The sequence below is a fragment of the Eubalaena glacialis genome, chromosome 10 (genome assembly GCF_028564815.1).
Source record: "Eubalaena glacialis isolate mEubGla1 chromosome 10, mEubGla1.1.hap2.+ XY, whole genome shotgun sequence".
NCBI lineage: Eukaryota > Metazoa > Chordata > Mammalia > Artiodactyla > Balaenidae > Eubalaena > Eubalaena glacialis.
In genome coordinates this window covers 106,706,871-106,719,342 of record NC_083725.1, presented here as the reverse complement: position 1 = coordinate 106,719,342, position 12,472 = coordinate 106,706,871, and the positions used below count along the sequence as shown (strand labels likewise).

Here is a 12,472-nt window from a genome sequence, read left to right as displayed (position 1 = left end):
CCTTCAGCCTTCACCTCCCCCCCAGAATATCACAGCCCAGGAGGCAGGAGAAGAAGTCCGAGACTCTGTCACCTGGCCAAGACAGTGACAGGGGCCGGGGCTGGGGCCTGGGCCTTGCACTCAGACAGACTTTGGATGAGAGGCTGAGTCTCCTGTGCAAACCCCATTTCCCCCAGTACCACCTCCAAGACCTGCCAGGAAGAGTTCATTCAGGGCTTCCTAATCTCACCATTTGGGATCAGGAAATTCTTTGTTGGCGGGGGAGGGGGCATCCTGGACAATGCAGGATCTTTAGCAGCATCCTTGCCTTCTGTTCGACAGAAACCAGCAGCATCTAGCCGCAGAGGTGTGACAACCAGAAATGTCTCAAGGCGCTGCCAAATGCCTCCCGGGGACAAAAGAGCCTGTGGTTGTTGGCCACTGATTTCATGAAGGCAGAGCACCCCGCGTAGTGCTGCCATCAAGTCAACGCTCATCACGGGGGTGCCCGTTCTCTTCCTGGCCTACCACTTCGGGTTTGAGGAAATTAACCAACTCCATTCAATCATCTGCAAGAGCCTAAGCTGTGACAGTGCTAGTGAAAGTGTCTGAAAATTAGGAGGGGCTGTACAAATGGAAGCCATATATGAAGGGGAAAGGAGGGTTCCCAGGATGAACTGGCTTTCCCCTCACTCCAACTACCACCACAAGGCCATCTCCCTGGCAACAAACCATACACCCAAACCCAACCTACTCCTTGAATCTCTAATGAGATGAGGGCCCACCAGCTGTGACAACCCTGGCGCCACCTTGGATCAGAATGGGTCTTGGAGCAGGAACAGGACAGATCCCAGGCCAGCAAGATAGCAGTAGCTGAACCCACCCCACACAAGGCCCAGGAAGCCATGCTGTGCCTGGTCCCTTGTGTACAAGCAGAAAGAACACTGGCCTAGACGTTCAGAGATGTTCTGCCACTGACTGCATGATCTGTTCTGTTCTGCCACTGACTGCATGATCTTGAGTAAGACCCCGCCCTGCTCTGGGCCTCAGTTTAGCACTGTAGCATGAAGATCAGAACAGAGCAGTGGTTCTCAACACCAGCGGCGCATCAGAATCACTCCGGAGAGCTTTAAAAATTACCAATGTCCTGGGCTCAGCCCCAGCCTGATTAAGTCAGAATCGCTGGGGTGCTGGATGTCCACTCAGTTAGTACGGATGATGAATCCCCTTCTTTGCGGTTACAGTAAAGCCTTGTCCCGGCCAAAGCTTCAGTGTAGAAAGGCCTGACCCAGACTGCACTCAAACACACTCTCCTTTGCTTGCCTACAGCCAGACCAGAGCCACAGGCCAGGGGTCTGGGCCATGCAGCCCATCTGACGACCTGCCGGACACCTGGTCCCCACTTCCCACTTCTGAGTCTTTGCTCACAATGTCCTCAGATGAAATCCCAGCCCCTTTGAAGGCCCAGCTCAAAGGCCCTCCCCACCCCTGCTTTCATCTGAGCCCTCCCAGCGTATTGTCCGTGCCTCCATCAAACAGCCTTATTAGAAAAAGCAATTTCCACGGCGGAAGGTGTGAGTCCTGGGAGGGCCAGGGGGGCAGGGCTGGGCCCATCCATCTAGGGCACCCAGTACAGGCTCTGACTCGCCGCAGGTGCTCAGGAATGGGTGGTGAGTTGCATGTGCTAAGCTGACCTGCACCCGGCGGTTGGGGAGAAGAAGAGGGCAGAGGTGGCCATCCACCTTCTTGGAGCCACTTTCAGGGCACGGCTGACCTGATGATGTGAAAGGGGGCTGGGGAGTGGGTGCCTGTCCCCACAGCGCAAGGCTGGGGCCCGCCTGTCCCTCGGTGCCTCTGCTTCTGCACCTGTTAAATGACGATGAGGACAGTGGCCCCGACAAATAAGAGGGTGAATCCTTAAGTGCCCCGGAGAGTGCAAGCTGCAGCCCACACATCAGCGGGCAGTGGGGCGCCGGGGAAGGGGACTGGAGAGCTCACCACGGCCTCCCCACCTCAAACCAATTTCTCCTCATTTGCTTGGCACGTCTCAGGGTTTAAATCCAGCAATCTCCCTCTTAGGGAGGCCCTGACTGCCCTCCCTCCGAGCACAATCTCTCCTCGCCCCCCCAGCCCCACGGGGCACAGAACTGCACAAACACCGACAGTGGGCCTGATCCACGGCGCGGCTCTGCCCCTGGGTCCAGCCCTCCGAGGCCTCCCTTCCCTCCCAACCCAGCTCCTAACCCCCGTCACAGCTCCTGAATCCCAGAGAGAGGCCACCAAGGAGACAATGAGGCAAGCCCGACCTCCCACACTGCTGGCTGACCCCACCAGGCAGGGCCCCCCAGCACACCACACAGGCCAGCAGCACAGAACCCAAAGGAGCGCCCTCGGTCCCGAGCTCAGCTCGGCCGCCTCTGGGTGACCCTGGACCAGTCTCCTGCTCTCTCTGGCTGGCCGTGAAGGATCCTTCTGGCGCAAACTTCTGTCCCAAGCAATGGACAAAACCAGTCTAGCAATCGAAAACTGAGCTAGAGACAGTGCCCTTTTCTCTGGGGGCCTTTTAAACAATGGCTGGGGGCTGCCCTGGGATGATTCCTGCACCCCTCCAGCCGGAGTCTGCCTGTGAGAGGTGTCACAGTCCTGTGGCAGGGACATCTCCCCCATAAGGGAATGCTGCCAGGAGCCTGGGGCCTAGGGCCTCCAGAAACACTGACAAGTGTGTCCCCGTAAATGACTGGTCTGGCCACAGGCCTCCTCCAGAGCCCCCTGAGGGAAGCCTGGGGGAGCTGGAGGGTTGGTCCCCCAGAGCTAGACACGTCCCTGCAAAGAGCAGTTCGGGGCCTTCAGGGACCTCTACCACTGGAGACCCTAAAGGCCCAACATGCTCCCTTGGCCTCCTTTCCAGAGCTCGGGCAAGGCTCCCGGGAAATCAGCAGAGAGCAGGACTCACCTCATCCAGTTGGCTTTAGTCTCATCTGACCCATCAATGGACTTGTAGCGGTTGTTCTTGTCCACAATCTGGAAGACAGAGAGAGAGTCTAGAATGGGCATCCTCGAGGGGGCTCTCGTGTCCCTGGACTCCTCTCCAGACCAGGGCCCAGGGACACCACACAGAACCTTCCCGTGCCCTCCCACTACAATGCCCCCACTGCTGCAAGACTGACCCCTGCCCGAGCTGGGGCAGGAATCCCATCTCCCTCCTCTATCTTGATGGAATACCCAGCAACATGGCCAACAAGTGGCATTTCCAATAGCATCATGTTGCACCAACAGTTAAATTCAGTCCTTCCTCTCTCTCTATGGTTTCCGTGGGAGACGGAGGCTGGCACGGGGTGACTAGGCATACGTGATTTCAGAGGGCTTCTCCTCTCCCCAGTCTCTAAATGTTCAAGAGCCTCAGGGTTTGCGATGGGCCCCTTCATCTTCTATAAAATTCTCTTTATTTCATCATCGCTTTCGAATCAGAGTTCAGCTGGATATGGAATTCTAGACAGATGAAGTTTATTTTCTTTCAACAAATAAAGACTGCCAAAAAGGCTGCCATAGGCGCTTAAGCAACCTACTGTTAGTCTAGTGTTGTTCTTTCATGGATAATCTGTCTATAGTAAATTTTAAGACTTCCCCTGTATTCTTGATTTTCTGCAGTTTCACTATGTGGTTTTGAAATGGAGATTTACTTTTTAAAATTCTCCTCATTACTGGTCGAGCACATTACTTGATAAGGACTTATTTCAATTCTGGGAAATTCTGAGCTATTGTGTTTTTGAGTACAGTTTCTCAGTCATTTTCTCCAGTCTCTTCCTGCAGAATTTCTATTAAACGTATATGGTAGGAGCCCAATCTATTCTCCATGTCTTACAACTACCCTTTCACAATTTCCCTCTTTATCTTTCTGGGTGATGCTCTCAGAAAATTTCTCAGAACTCTCTTCCAATTCACTCATTCTCTCTTTGACTTTGTCTGGTCCAGAGTTTATCTGTCTACTGAGGTTCTTCCTTTCTTTCTGGCCTTCCTTTTTATTTTATTTTTTCCTTCCATTTTAAATGACTTTTTTTTTTTTTTTTTTTTTTGGCTGTGTTGGGTCTTCGTTTCTGTGCGAGGGCTTTCTCTAGTTGTGGCAAGCGGGGGTCACTCTTCATCGTGGTGCGCGGGCCTCTAACTATCGTGGCCTCTCTTGCTGCGGAGCACAGGCTCCAGACGCGCAGGCTCAGCAGTTGTGGCTCACGGGCCTAGTTGCTCCGTGGCATGTAGGATCTTCCCAGACCAGGGCTCAAACCCGTGTCCCCTGCATTAGCAGGCAGATTCTCAACCACTGCGCCACCAGGGAAGCCCTTAAATGACTTTCAATGCAATGAATATTTTTCATTCCCAGGATTTTCAATAGGTTCTTTTTCATACCCATTTTTTCTTATTCTGCCTCTTTTTTGTTTCATAATGTTGTGTTCCTTCTTTTTCTAACAGCTTTATTGAAGTATAATTAACATATAATATACCATTTGATAAATTTTGACAAATGTATATATCACAATCATGATAACAAACATATCCATCACCCCTAAGAACTTCTTTATGGCCCCTGTAATCCCTCCCTCCTGCTTCTCTCCACATCTCCCTTTCCCAGTCCACAGGCAACTAGTAAGCTACTTTCTGTCACCATAAATTACTTCGCAGTTTTCAAGACTTTATACAAGTATAATCAAATGGAAGGCATGTCTGCCTTCTTTCACTCAGCACAATTATTTTCAGATTTGTTCCTACTGATGTGTGTATCAGAGTTTATTTCTCTGTATTGGTGAGTAGTATTCCACTGTTTGGATGTGCCACTATTTTTTTTTTTTTTAATCTCCTTATTGATGGACATTTGGGTTGTGTCTAGTTTTTGGCCATTACAAATAAAGCTGCTAAGAGACATCACTAATAAATCTTTGTATAGACACATATGCTTTAATTTCTCTTGGGCAAATACTTAGTAGTGGAATTGCTGGGACACATGGTAAGAATACGTCTAACTTTTAAGAAACTGCTAAACTGTTTTCCAAAGTGGTTGCACCATTTTACATGCCCACCAGTTGTGTGTGGGATTTCCAGTTGACTCACATCCTTGCCAATACTTCGTATGAACAGGCTTTTTCATTTTAGCCATTTTGATAGGTATGAAGCAGTATCTCATTGTGGTTTTAATTTGCATTTCTCTGGTGGCTAAGGATATTGAATATCTTTTTGTGCACTCATTTGTCAGCTGCATTGTCTTCTCTGGTGAAGTGTCTATTCAAATCTTTTGCCCATTTTTTAAATAGTGGGGTTTTTTCTTATTGTTGAGTTTTGAGAGTTTTTAAAAAATATATTCTGGATACAAGTCCTTTATCAGGCGTATGTCTTACAAATATTTTCTCCTAGTCTATGGCTTGTTTATTCACTCTTTTGGTGGTGTCTTTCTAAGAGCAGAGGTTTTAAGTTCAAACAAACAAATAAAAACTCACTGTCTTATTCTTCTTAATGGATGTTACCCTTACTTTATTTCTTTGAAGATCCTAAGGCTGTGAGTGTTAATTATCTATTATCCCTTTCATCCACAGTAACAGAACCCCTGGATTATAACCGAATACCTGGCTACCTGTAATAACAGAATACATTTCTTGGCTTCTCCTCTGGCTAAGTTCTGGCCAATAGAATGTAGGTGGAAGTGTCATGTGTCATCTTCCTGAAAACTTCTTTAAAAGACAGCTGATATATGCGCTTCTATTATCCTGCTGCCTGGAATGCAGATGTAATGGCTGGAGCTCTAGCTATCAACTTGGACTATGAGGCTATAATCCAAGCATTGAGACAGTGATTAGTTGGATCAAGCTTGGTTCCTGAGGACTTAATACAGGCTCAGAAGGTATTCACAGAAGAAATCTTAATTCCTGTTTTGCTCGAGCCACTGTTATTTTGAATCTCAGTGACTTACAGTCAAACCTACTCCTGATTCAGATCCTAGTTATTTTAAATTCATTTTCAGAATACGCTACTATCTTTATTTTAATTAGAGTGAACTCATTTGTCATTGTTTTTGAAGGTTGTCTTTGTAACATTAATTTTCTTCATCAGTTTTGGAGGTTTGGTCCAGAGGCTCATCTTGAGTAGGAGTTTGTCTGCCTACCTCTTGCTTTTTCTCATTTGAAGCAGTCAACCTGGCTCCCCTCTCCACTTCACCTGGGGCACTTCTATTTCATAGTACCCTACAGGAGCTAAAACTGATGGTGAACTCTGCTTGCACTAGACTAGAGCCCTATGGGCCTTTGTTTTCAGTTCTGTGATCACTTCATGTTCCTCTCCTTCTCTCTCTCTCTTTCTTTTTTTTTTTCTTTTTCTTCTCTTTTTTTGGCTGGGGCTCAAAGCGTGAACTCTCAGTCTATCTGAATTGCAAGCCCCCATGCCCCCTCCACACACATCCTCTTTACCTATACTCTTTCTCTGGACATTCACATCCATTTCCACACTCTCAATCTGTTCATTACTCACAGATTTTCATCTCAAGCCCCAGGCGTGAATATCTGATTTCCCATGTGACACACCCCCTTGGATGTCTCACTGGCTGCTCAAACTCACCTCAGGCCCCACCCCCAAGGCTGTTCCTCTCATTTTCCCCATCACAGTATTTGAAACCACCATCCACTCAGGTTTCAGAAAGAAAGTCATCCCTACCAAACCCCAGTGAATTGTACACTTTAAATGAATGAACTGTACAGTATGTGAATTATATCTCCATAAAGCGGCTAAAAAAAAAAAAGGAAAGTCATCCTTCATGCCTCCCTCTCTTTTTTAAATTTTATTGAAGTATAGTTGATTTACGATGTTGTGTTAGTTTCTGCTGTACAGCAAAGTGATTCAGTTATACATACGTATATTCTTTTTCATATTCTTTCCCATTATGGTTTATCACAGGAGACTGAATACAGTTCCCTGTAATATACAGTAGGACCTTGTTGTTTATTCATCCTATATATAATAGTCTGCATCTGCTAATCCCAAAATCCCAATCCTTCCCTCCCCCACCTCCCCTCCCCCTTGGCAACCACAAGTCTGTTCTCTATATCTGTGAGTCTGTTTTTGTTTTGTTGATATGTTCGTTTGTGTCGTTTTTTAGATTCCACATATAAGTGATATCATATGGTATTTGTCTTTCTCTTTCTGACTTACTTTGCTTAGTATCATAATCTCCATCCATTTTGCTGCAAATAGCATTATTTCATTCTTTTTTATGGCTGAGTAATATTCCATTGCGTACATGTACCACATCTTCTCTATCCATTCATCTGTCGATGAACATTTAGGTTGCTTCCATGTCTTGGCTATTGCAAATAGTGCTGCTATGAACATAGGGGTCATGCCCCCCTCTCTTGATCCCCACATATCTAATCCCTCAGCAAGTCCTCCAAACCAAATTTCAAAACTGCTCCTGTCTCCACTGCTTCCTGCCATCATCAGCTCTCCTCCAGACAACTACAAGAGGTCCCTACTAACCTCCCTGATGCCATTCTTAACTCTCTACTGATTCTCCTCAAAGCAGCCAGAGGAATCTATTAATATAAATTAGATCATGTCACTCACCAGCTCAAGAAGGCATACACTGTACTTATAATAAAATTCATACTTAGGTTCACTGCCTTCAAGGCTTGTACGACCTGGTCCCTGCCTACCTCCCAACTTCTCTCAGGCCTCTCTCTCCCCCTTCACTTTTCTGCAGCCACAATGCTGTAAGAGTGAGACTTCACACTGCCTGCCACCTCTTTTCCCCACTCTTAAAACAATGATATTCATGAAATATTTCAAGCATTCAGAAATTGTAAAGAGTAATGTAACTGACCACCTTGTACCCATCAGTGAGAGCCAACAAAAATGACCACCAGCCATTTCTGTCCCGGACCTCTGTCTCCTCTTGCTTCAGGAAAATACATAGATGTTGTTGAAGACCATCTCTGCCTCCAATTCATTCTCTTTCCCACCCTCCCTCCATCCTGAAGCTGGAAGGGAACCTTCTCAATTTTACTATACAAGGATTTCTTCTAAAAACAACATACAGAACCATTTTGCATGTTTGTACAGTTTACAGAAATGGCACCCACGTGAATGTATTATCACTTTGGCAACTTTTTCTAAGTTTTGCATGGCTGGTCCCTTCTTATCTTTTGGGTCCTGGTTTCTGTCACTTCCTCAGAAGAAGTTTCTCTTGACCTGAACCTCAGGTAGGTTCTCCCCTTCCACTCCTGACCTCCACATGCCTCTCTCAGTATTATCTCTATAACACTGTCCTGTTGCTTCCTTTTAGAGACCCAATTGCAGGGTTTGTCTACTTGCCAATGTGGTAATTGACTGCCTTCTATTTAGACCATAAGCTGGTGACGGGCAAGTGCATGGCTATCTGCTCATGACGGTGGCCTGGCCCCAGTTCCTAACACGGGGCACGGCACACAGTAGAATACTGGTTGAATGAATGAAGGATTGGATGAAGAGCCAAATTATATACTGTTAATACTTGAGTAAAAAAAGGAAATGAGTGGCGTGCTGGAGCTGGCTTGTACTGGCTAACGAGAGCTGACTGTGAAATTTTCCAGAATCTCATGAACCAGTTGTGAAACATAGCCATCATTAAAAATTAAATTATAGGGCTTCCCTGGTGGCGCAGTGGTCGAGAATCTGCCTGCCAATGCAGGGGACACGGGTTCGAGCCCTGGTCTGGGAAGATCCCACATGCCGCGGAGCAACTAGGTCCGTGAGCCACAACTACTGAGCCTGCGCGTCTGGAGCTTGTGCTCCGCAACAAGAGAGGCCACGACGGTGAGAGGCCCGCGCACCGCGATGAAGAGTGGCCCCCACTCGCCGCAACTAGAGAAAGCCCTTGCACGGAAACGAAGACCCAACACGGCCAAAAATAAATAAATTAATTAATTAATTAATTAAAAAAAAACCCCACCAGCTTAAAAATAATGATAATAATAAAATAAATTAATTAAAAAAATTAAATTATATAAACTTACAATTCAATACATTCTATTTTTACAAAGGTAATATATACCCAAAGTTTGCTAATTATTTTACTATATTTTACGATATCAGTGTTCTCGAGGGTATTGGCGTCTACCGTATCTGCACGGTAGAAATACTATAGAATAACTGTCATGATATAGCTCTTCCCAGCTACTCATTTAACGCCTTCATGTTGGCAGCTTGCAACCAGCCATGGTGGGAGCCTTGACATCAAGAAGATTGGCACACGTTTCCTGCAGCACAACCATCAGCGAGCAGCAGGTTGCTAAGTATTTGCCAGCACGTCACTCCGTAGGTCTGTATGTGCACAGACAGTCCGGGAGATGCATTGCAAACTCTCACCTCTGGTTACCTCTAGAGGGGAGGGCAGAGGGAAGGAGGATGAAGCTTTTCCTCTGTTTGTCTAGCTACAAGACTATACTGTCTCTGTGGCTTAAAACTCTCAGACAAAAAGAGAAAACATGCAGCTCAGGCTTCCCCTCCCCTGGCAATCTCCCCAGATGACACCCCAGTCTACAGGGACCTTCCCCTGGAATCTCATGGAACTCTGTACTTTATCATAATACTAATCACCCTTCATTATCATTTTCTGATTGCTCCTTTCTCTCTGTGGGGAAAAGAGAAGCATGTGTAGGTCCCGCAGCCAGTAGCAAGAGCACCTAGTGGGTAGTGAGAGTCATGGAGCCCGAGGAATTGGCTAGAGTCTCAGCGTCACCACTGACAAGCTGAGTGGTCTTGGGCAAGTGACTTCCCTGGTCAGGCTTCAGTTTCCTCCCCTGTAAAAAGGGGTAAAAACCAACCTTGCAGCACTGCCATAATGACTGATTTGGAGGCACTCCATAAGAGGTCGCTATTAGCAATGTGATCGTAATGGTGATTATTAAAGGGACCAAATGTTCGTTATGATTAATTCTGGGTGGTGGGGGTCAACAGTAGTTGTCATCAGACTTTCTGCAGCTTCAGCTGGGCCGAGAGGCCTGAGTGGGAGCCGTGAGGGACACGGGAGCTGCCTAAGGTCTCTGTTGCTGGCTTCAGATCCCCCTAAGATCTCCAGGTTTGCTAAGGGATGTTTCTTGGCTTATCTTTCCTGTCAGTCAGGATTTTCTCCAATCGAGCATTCATTCATTCAGCAAATATCACCAAGGGAGCAGCTACAGTGACAGGCTCTGGGGATAAAACGGTGATCTGGGAAGACAATGTCTTTGCTCTCACAAAACTCAGTCCAGGGGATTCAGAAGAGAGGCCACTGTGCTGTCCCGTGGTCAGTAGTGTGGTGGGGAATTCTGTGGAACACGGGAGCGCAGAGCTGGAGCCCTGTACCTGGTGGTCAGTGGAGGACTTTCTTGGAGGGCGTGGAATCTAAGCTGCAGTCTTGGAGAAGAGGGCGAGGGGGTTCTAGGTGGAGGAAGCAGGGGCACACAGGATCACAGAGGGTATTTAGAGCACATCACATGTTACTGATGAGCCCTGCCATCTGAGTAGACAGCGGGCTGTGGGCCTCAAGTCCTGCGACTGAGATGGTCCACGAAGGGCCGGTCAGGGCCAGATGCTCGGGACCATGCCCAAGAACACTGGTTTCCCAGCATCCTCCTTTGCCTCACCCTTCAAGGTCGATTCCTTGGCCCTTCTGAACCCAGCACTTCCTGGACCAGCCCAGACTCTGAACGTTGTGATGTGAGAAGGACTTTGATAACCTGGGCCTGACCAGAGAAGGATGACTTGCATGGTAAGAGGGTCCCTTAGACTGGAGAGGAAGAGGCTAGAGAAAGCAGATCCATCATCAAATGTGGGAAGGACCACAACGTGGGGGAGGGCAGGCAAAACCAGGACCACTTAGAGGGACACAGGCCTGAACTCGGCACGAGGAATATGCATGCAGAACGGTCCTAAGATACATGTTCTAACATGCAGAACCGTCCTGCAATGGAACAAGCAGCCTTGTGAGGTGGTGAGTTTCTTGTTACTGGGAGTATTTAAGCAGTAGCAGGATGACTCGCTATCAGGGAAGCGGAAGAAAGAATCTCCCCACTGAGTGGAAGTCTGTCCTAAATGACGTATAAAATTCTGTCTAAGAATTTTATGATTCTATGTGGACAGATCCTCAGAAAATAATATAAAAAACATAAGGTTTGGCTCCCTGGGTCAAGCATGGGTCCATGTGGACTAGAACACTATTTCTGACCATGGTAATAATTAACAAAGACATCAATAATAAAACATCACCCGCTGCCGTTGATGGAGCAATTTTACTGTGCCAAGTACTCTGATCTCATGAATTCTCACAACTCTATGAAGGTAGCTACAACTATTATCCCCATTTTACAGACTAGGAAACTGAGGTTCAGACCCAGTAGGCAACTTGCCTGAGGCCACAAAGGAAATGTGTGGGGCAGCTGGAGTTTAGACTCTGCAGGTACAGCCCTCGCTCTTAAGCGCTCTGCAGAGTGATGGATGTCACCCCAGGCTCCCCCGAATGACCTCATCAGAATCAACCAGGATCGTGTCCTGGGGCCCTCTCCAGCGGACTTCCAGCTTTTCTGCTGGTTTGAGCAAATCATTATCTTTCGCATAACGACGCGAAGATCGGTATTTTAACAGGGAGGGACATTCTGCTTTGCGGCAGAACGTCTGCCACAATCGAGGATTCACTGTTGGACTCCTCTAAATGGTGCCATAACCAAGTGCGGCCAAGATTGGATTTTGAAAAACCTGATTTGCCTGCAACTTTCCAGGAACCCATTGAATCCATAAAACGTTCTGATTTTCAGCTCTGCAACTCCTCTTAGAGCAAAGACGTTACAAAAATGATTTGTGAAGCCACTGACAGTTGACAAAGCTCTTTCACATGTCTCAGATGCTCCTCCCAGAAGCCCAGGAGGCAGGTGGCAGCACCTCAGTCCCCAGCCACTTCCCAGGCTGGCAAACTGAAACGCAGGGAGATAAAGAGGCCGGCCTGAAATCGAACTTGAACTCTGGCCCCTGCTATGCCCAGAAACACGGAATGAAGAACACTTAAACTGGAAGGGGGCCTCTGAGATTATTCAGGCCCTGGGTTCCTAACTTGGTGTCCATGGATGGACTTCGGCCAGCAGAATGGAGGGGGCAGTCCTTTAAAATGTGCACAGCATTTTGTGAATATATATGAGTATAACCTCGTAGGTATATGAGTATATGAGTATATGAGTATAACCCCCTAGGTATGAGTATATGAGTATAAGAGTATAACCCTCTAGGTATATGAGTATATGAGTATAACCCCCTAGGTATGTGAGTACATGAGTATAACCCCCTAAATATACGAGTATATGAGTATATGAGTATAACCCCCTAGGTATATGAGTATATGAGTATAACCCCCTAGGTATATGAGTATATGAGTATAACCCCCTAGGTGACTCAAGAAGGCTCAAGAACCATGATCTAACCCATCCCCACACCTCCCGCACCACCATTTAACCGA

At 47.2% G+C, this 12,472-nt stretch overlaps 1 protein-coding gene across 5 annotated transcripts in view; it reads right to left on the bottom strand.

The window, feature by feature from the left end:
• Nucleotides 1-12,472, bottom strand: part of PRDM11 (PR/SET domain 11) — an 82,044-nt gene that overhangs the window by 20,182 nt on the left and 49,390 nt on the right. For all 5 annotated transcript variants that reach the window (XM_061201617.1, XM_061201621.1, XM_061201622.1 and 2 more), the window contains exon 5: nucleotides 2,933-3,000. In XM_061201617.1, coding sequence (XP_061057600.1) covers nucleotides 2,933-3,000 — 68 coding nt within the window. The remainder of the gene's footprint in view (nucleotides 1-2,932; nucleotides 3,001-12,472) is intronic.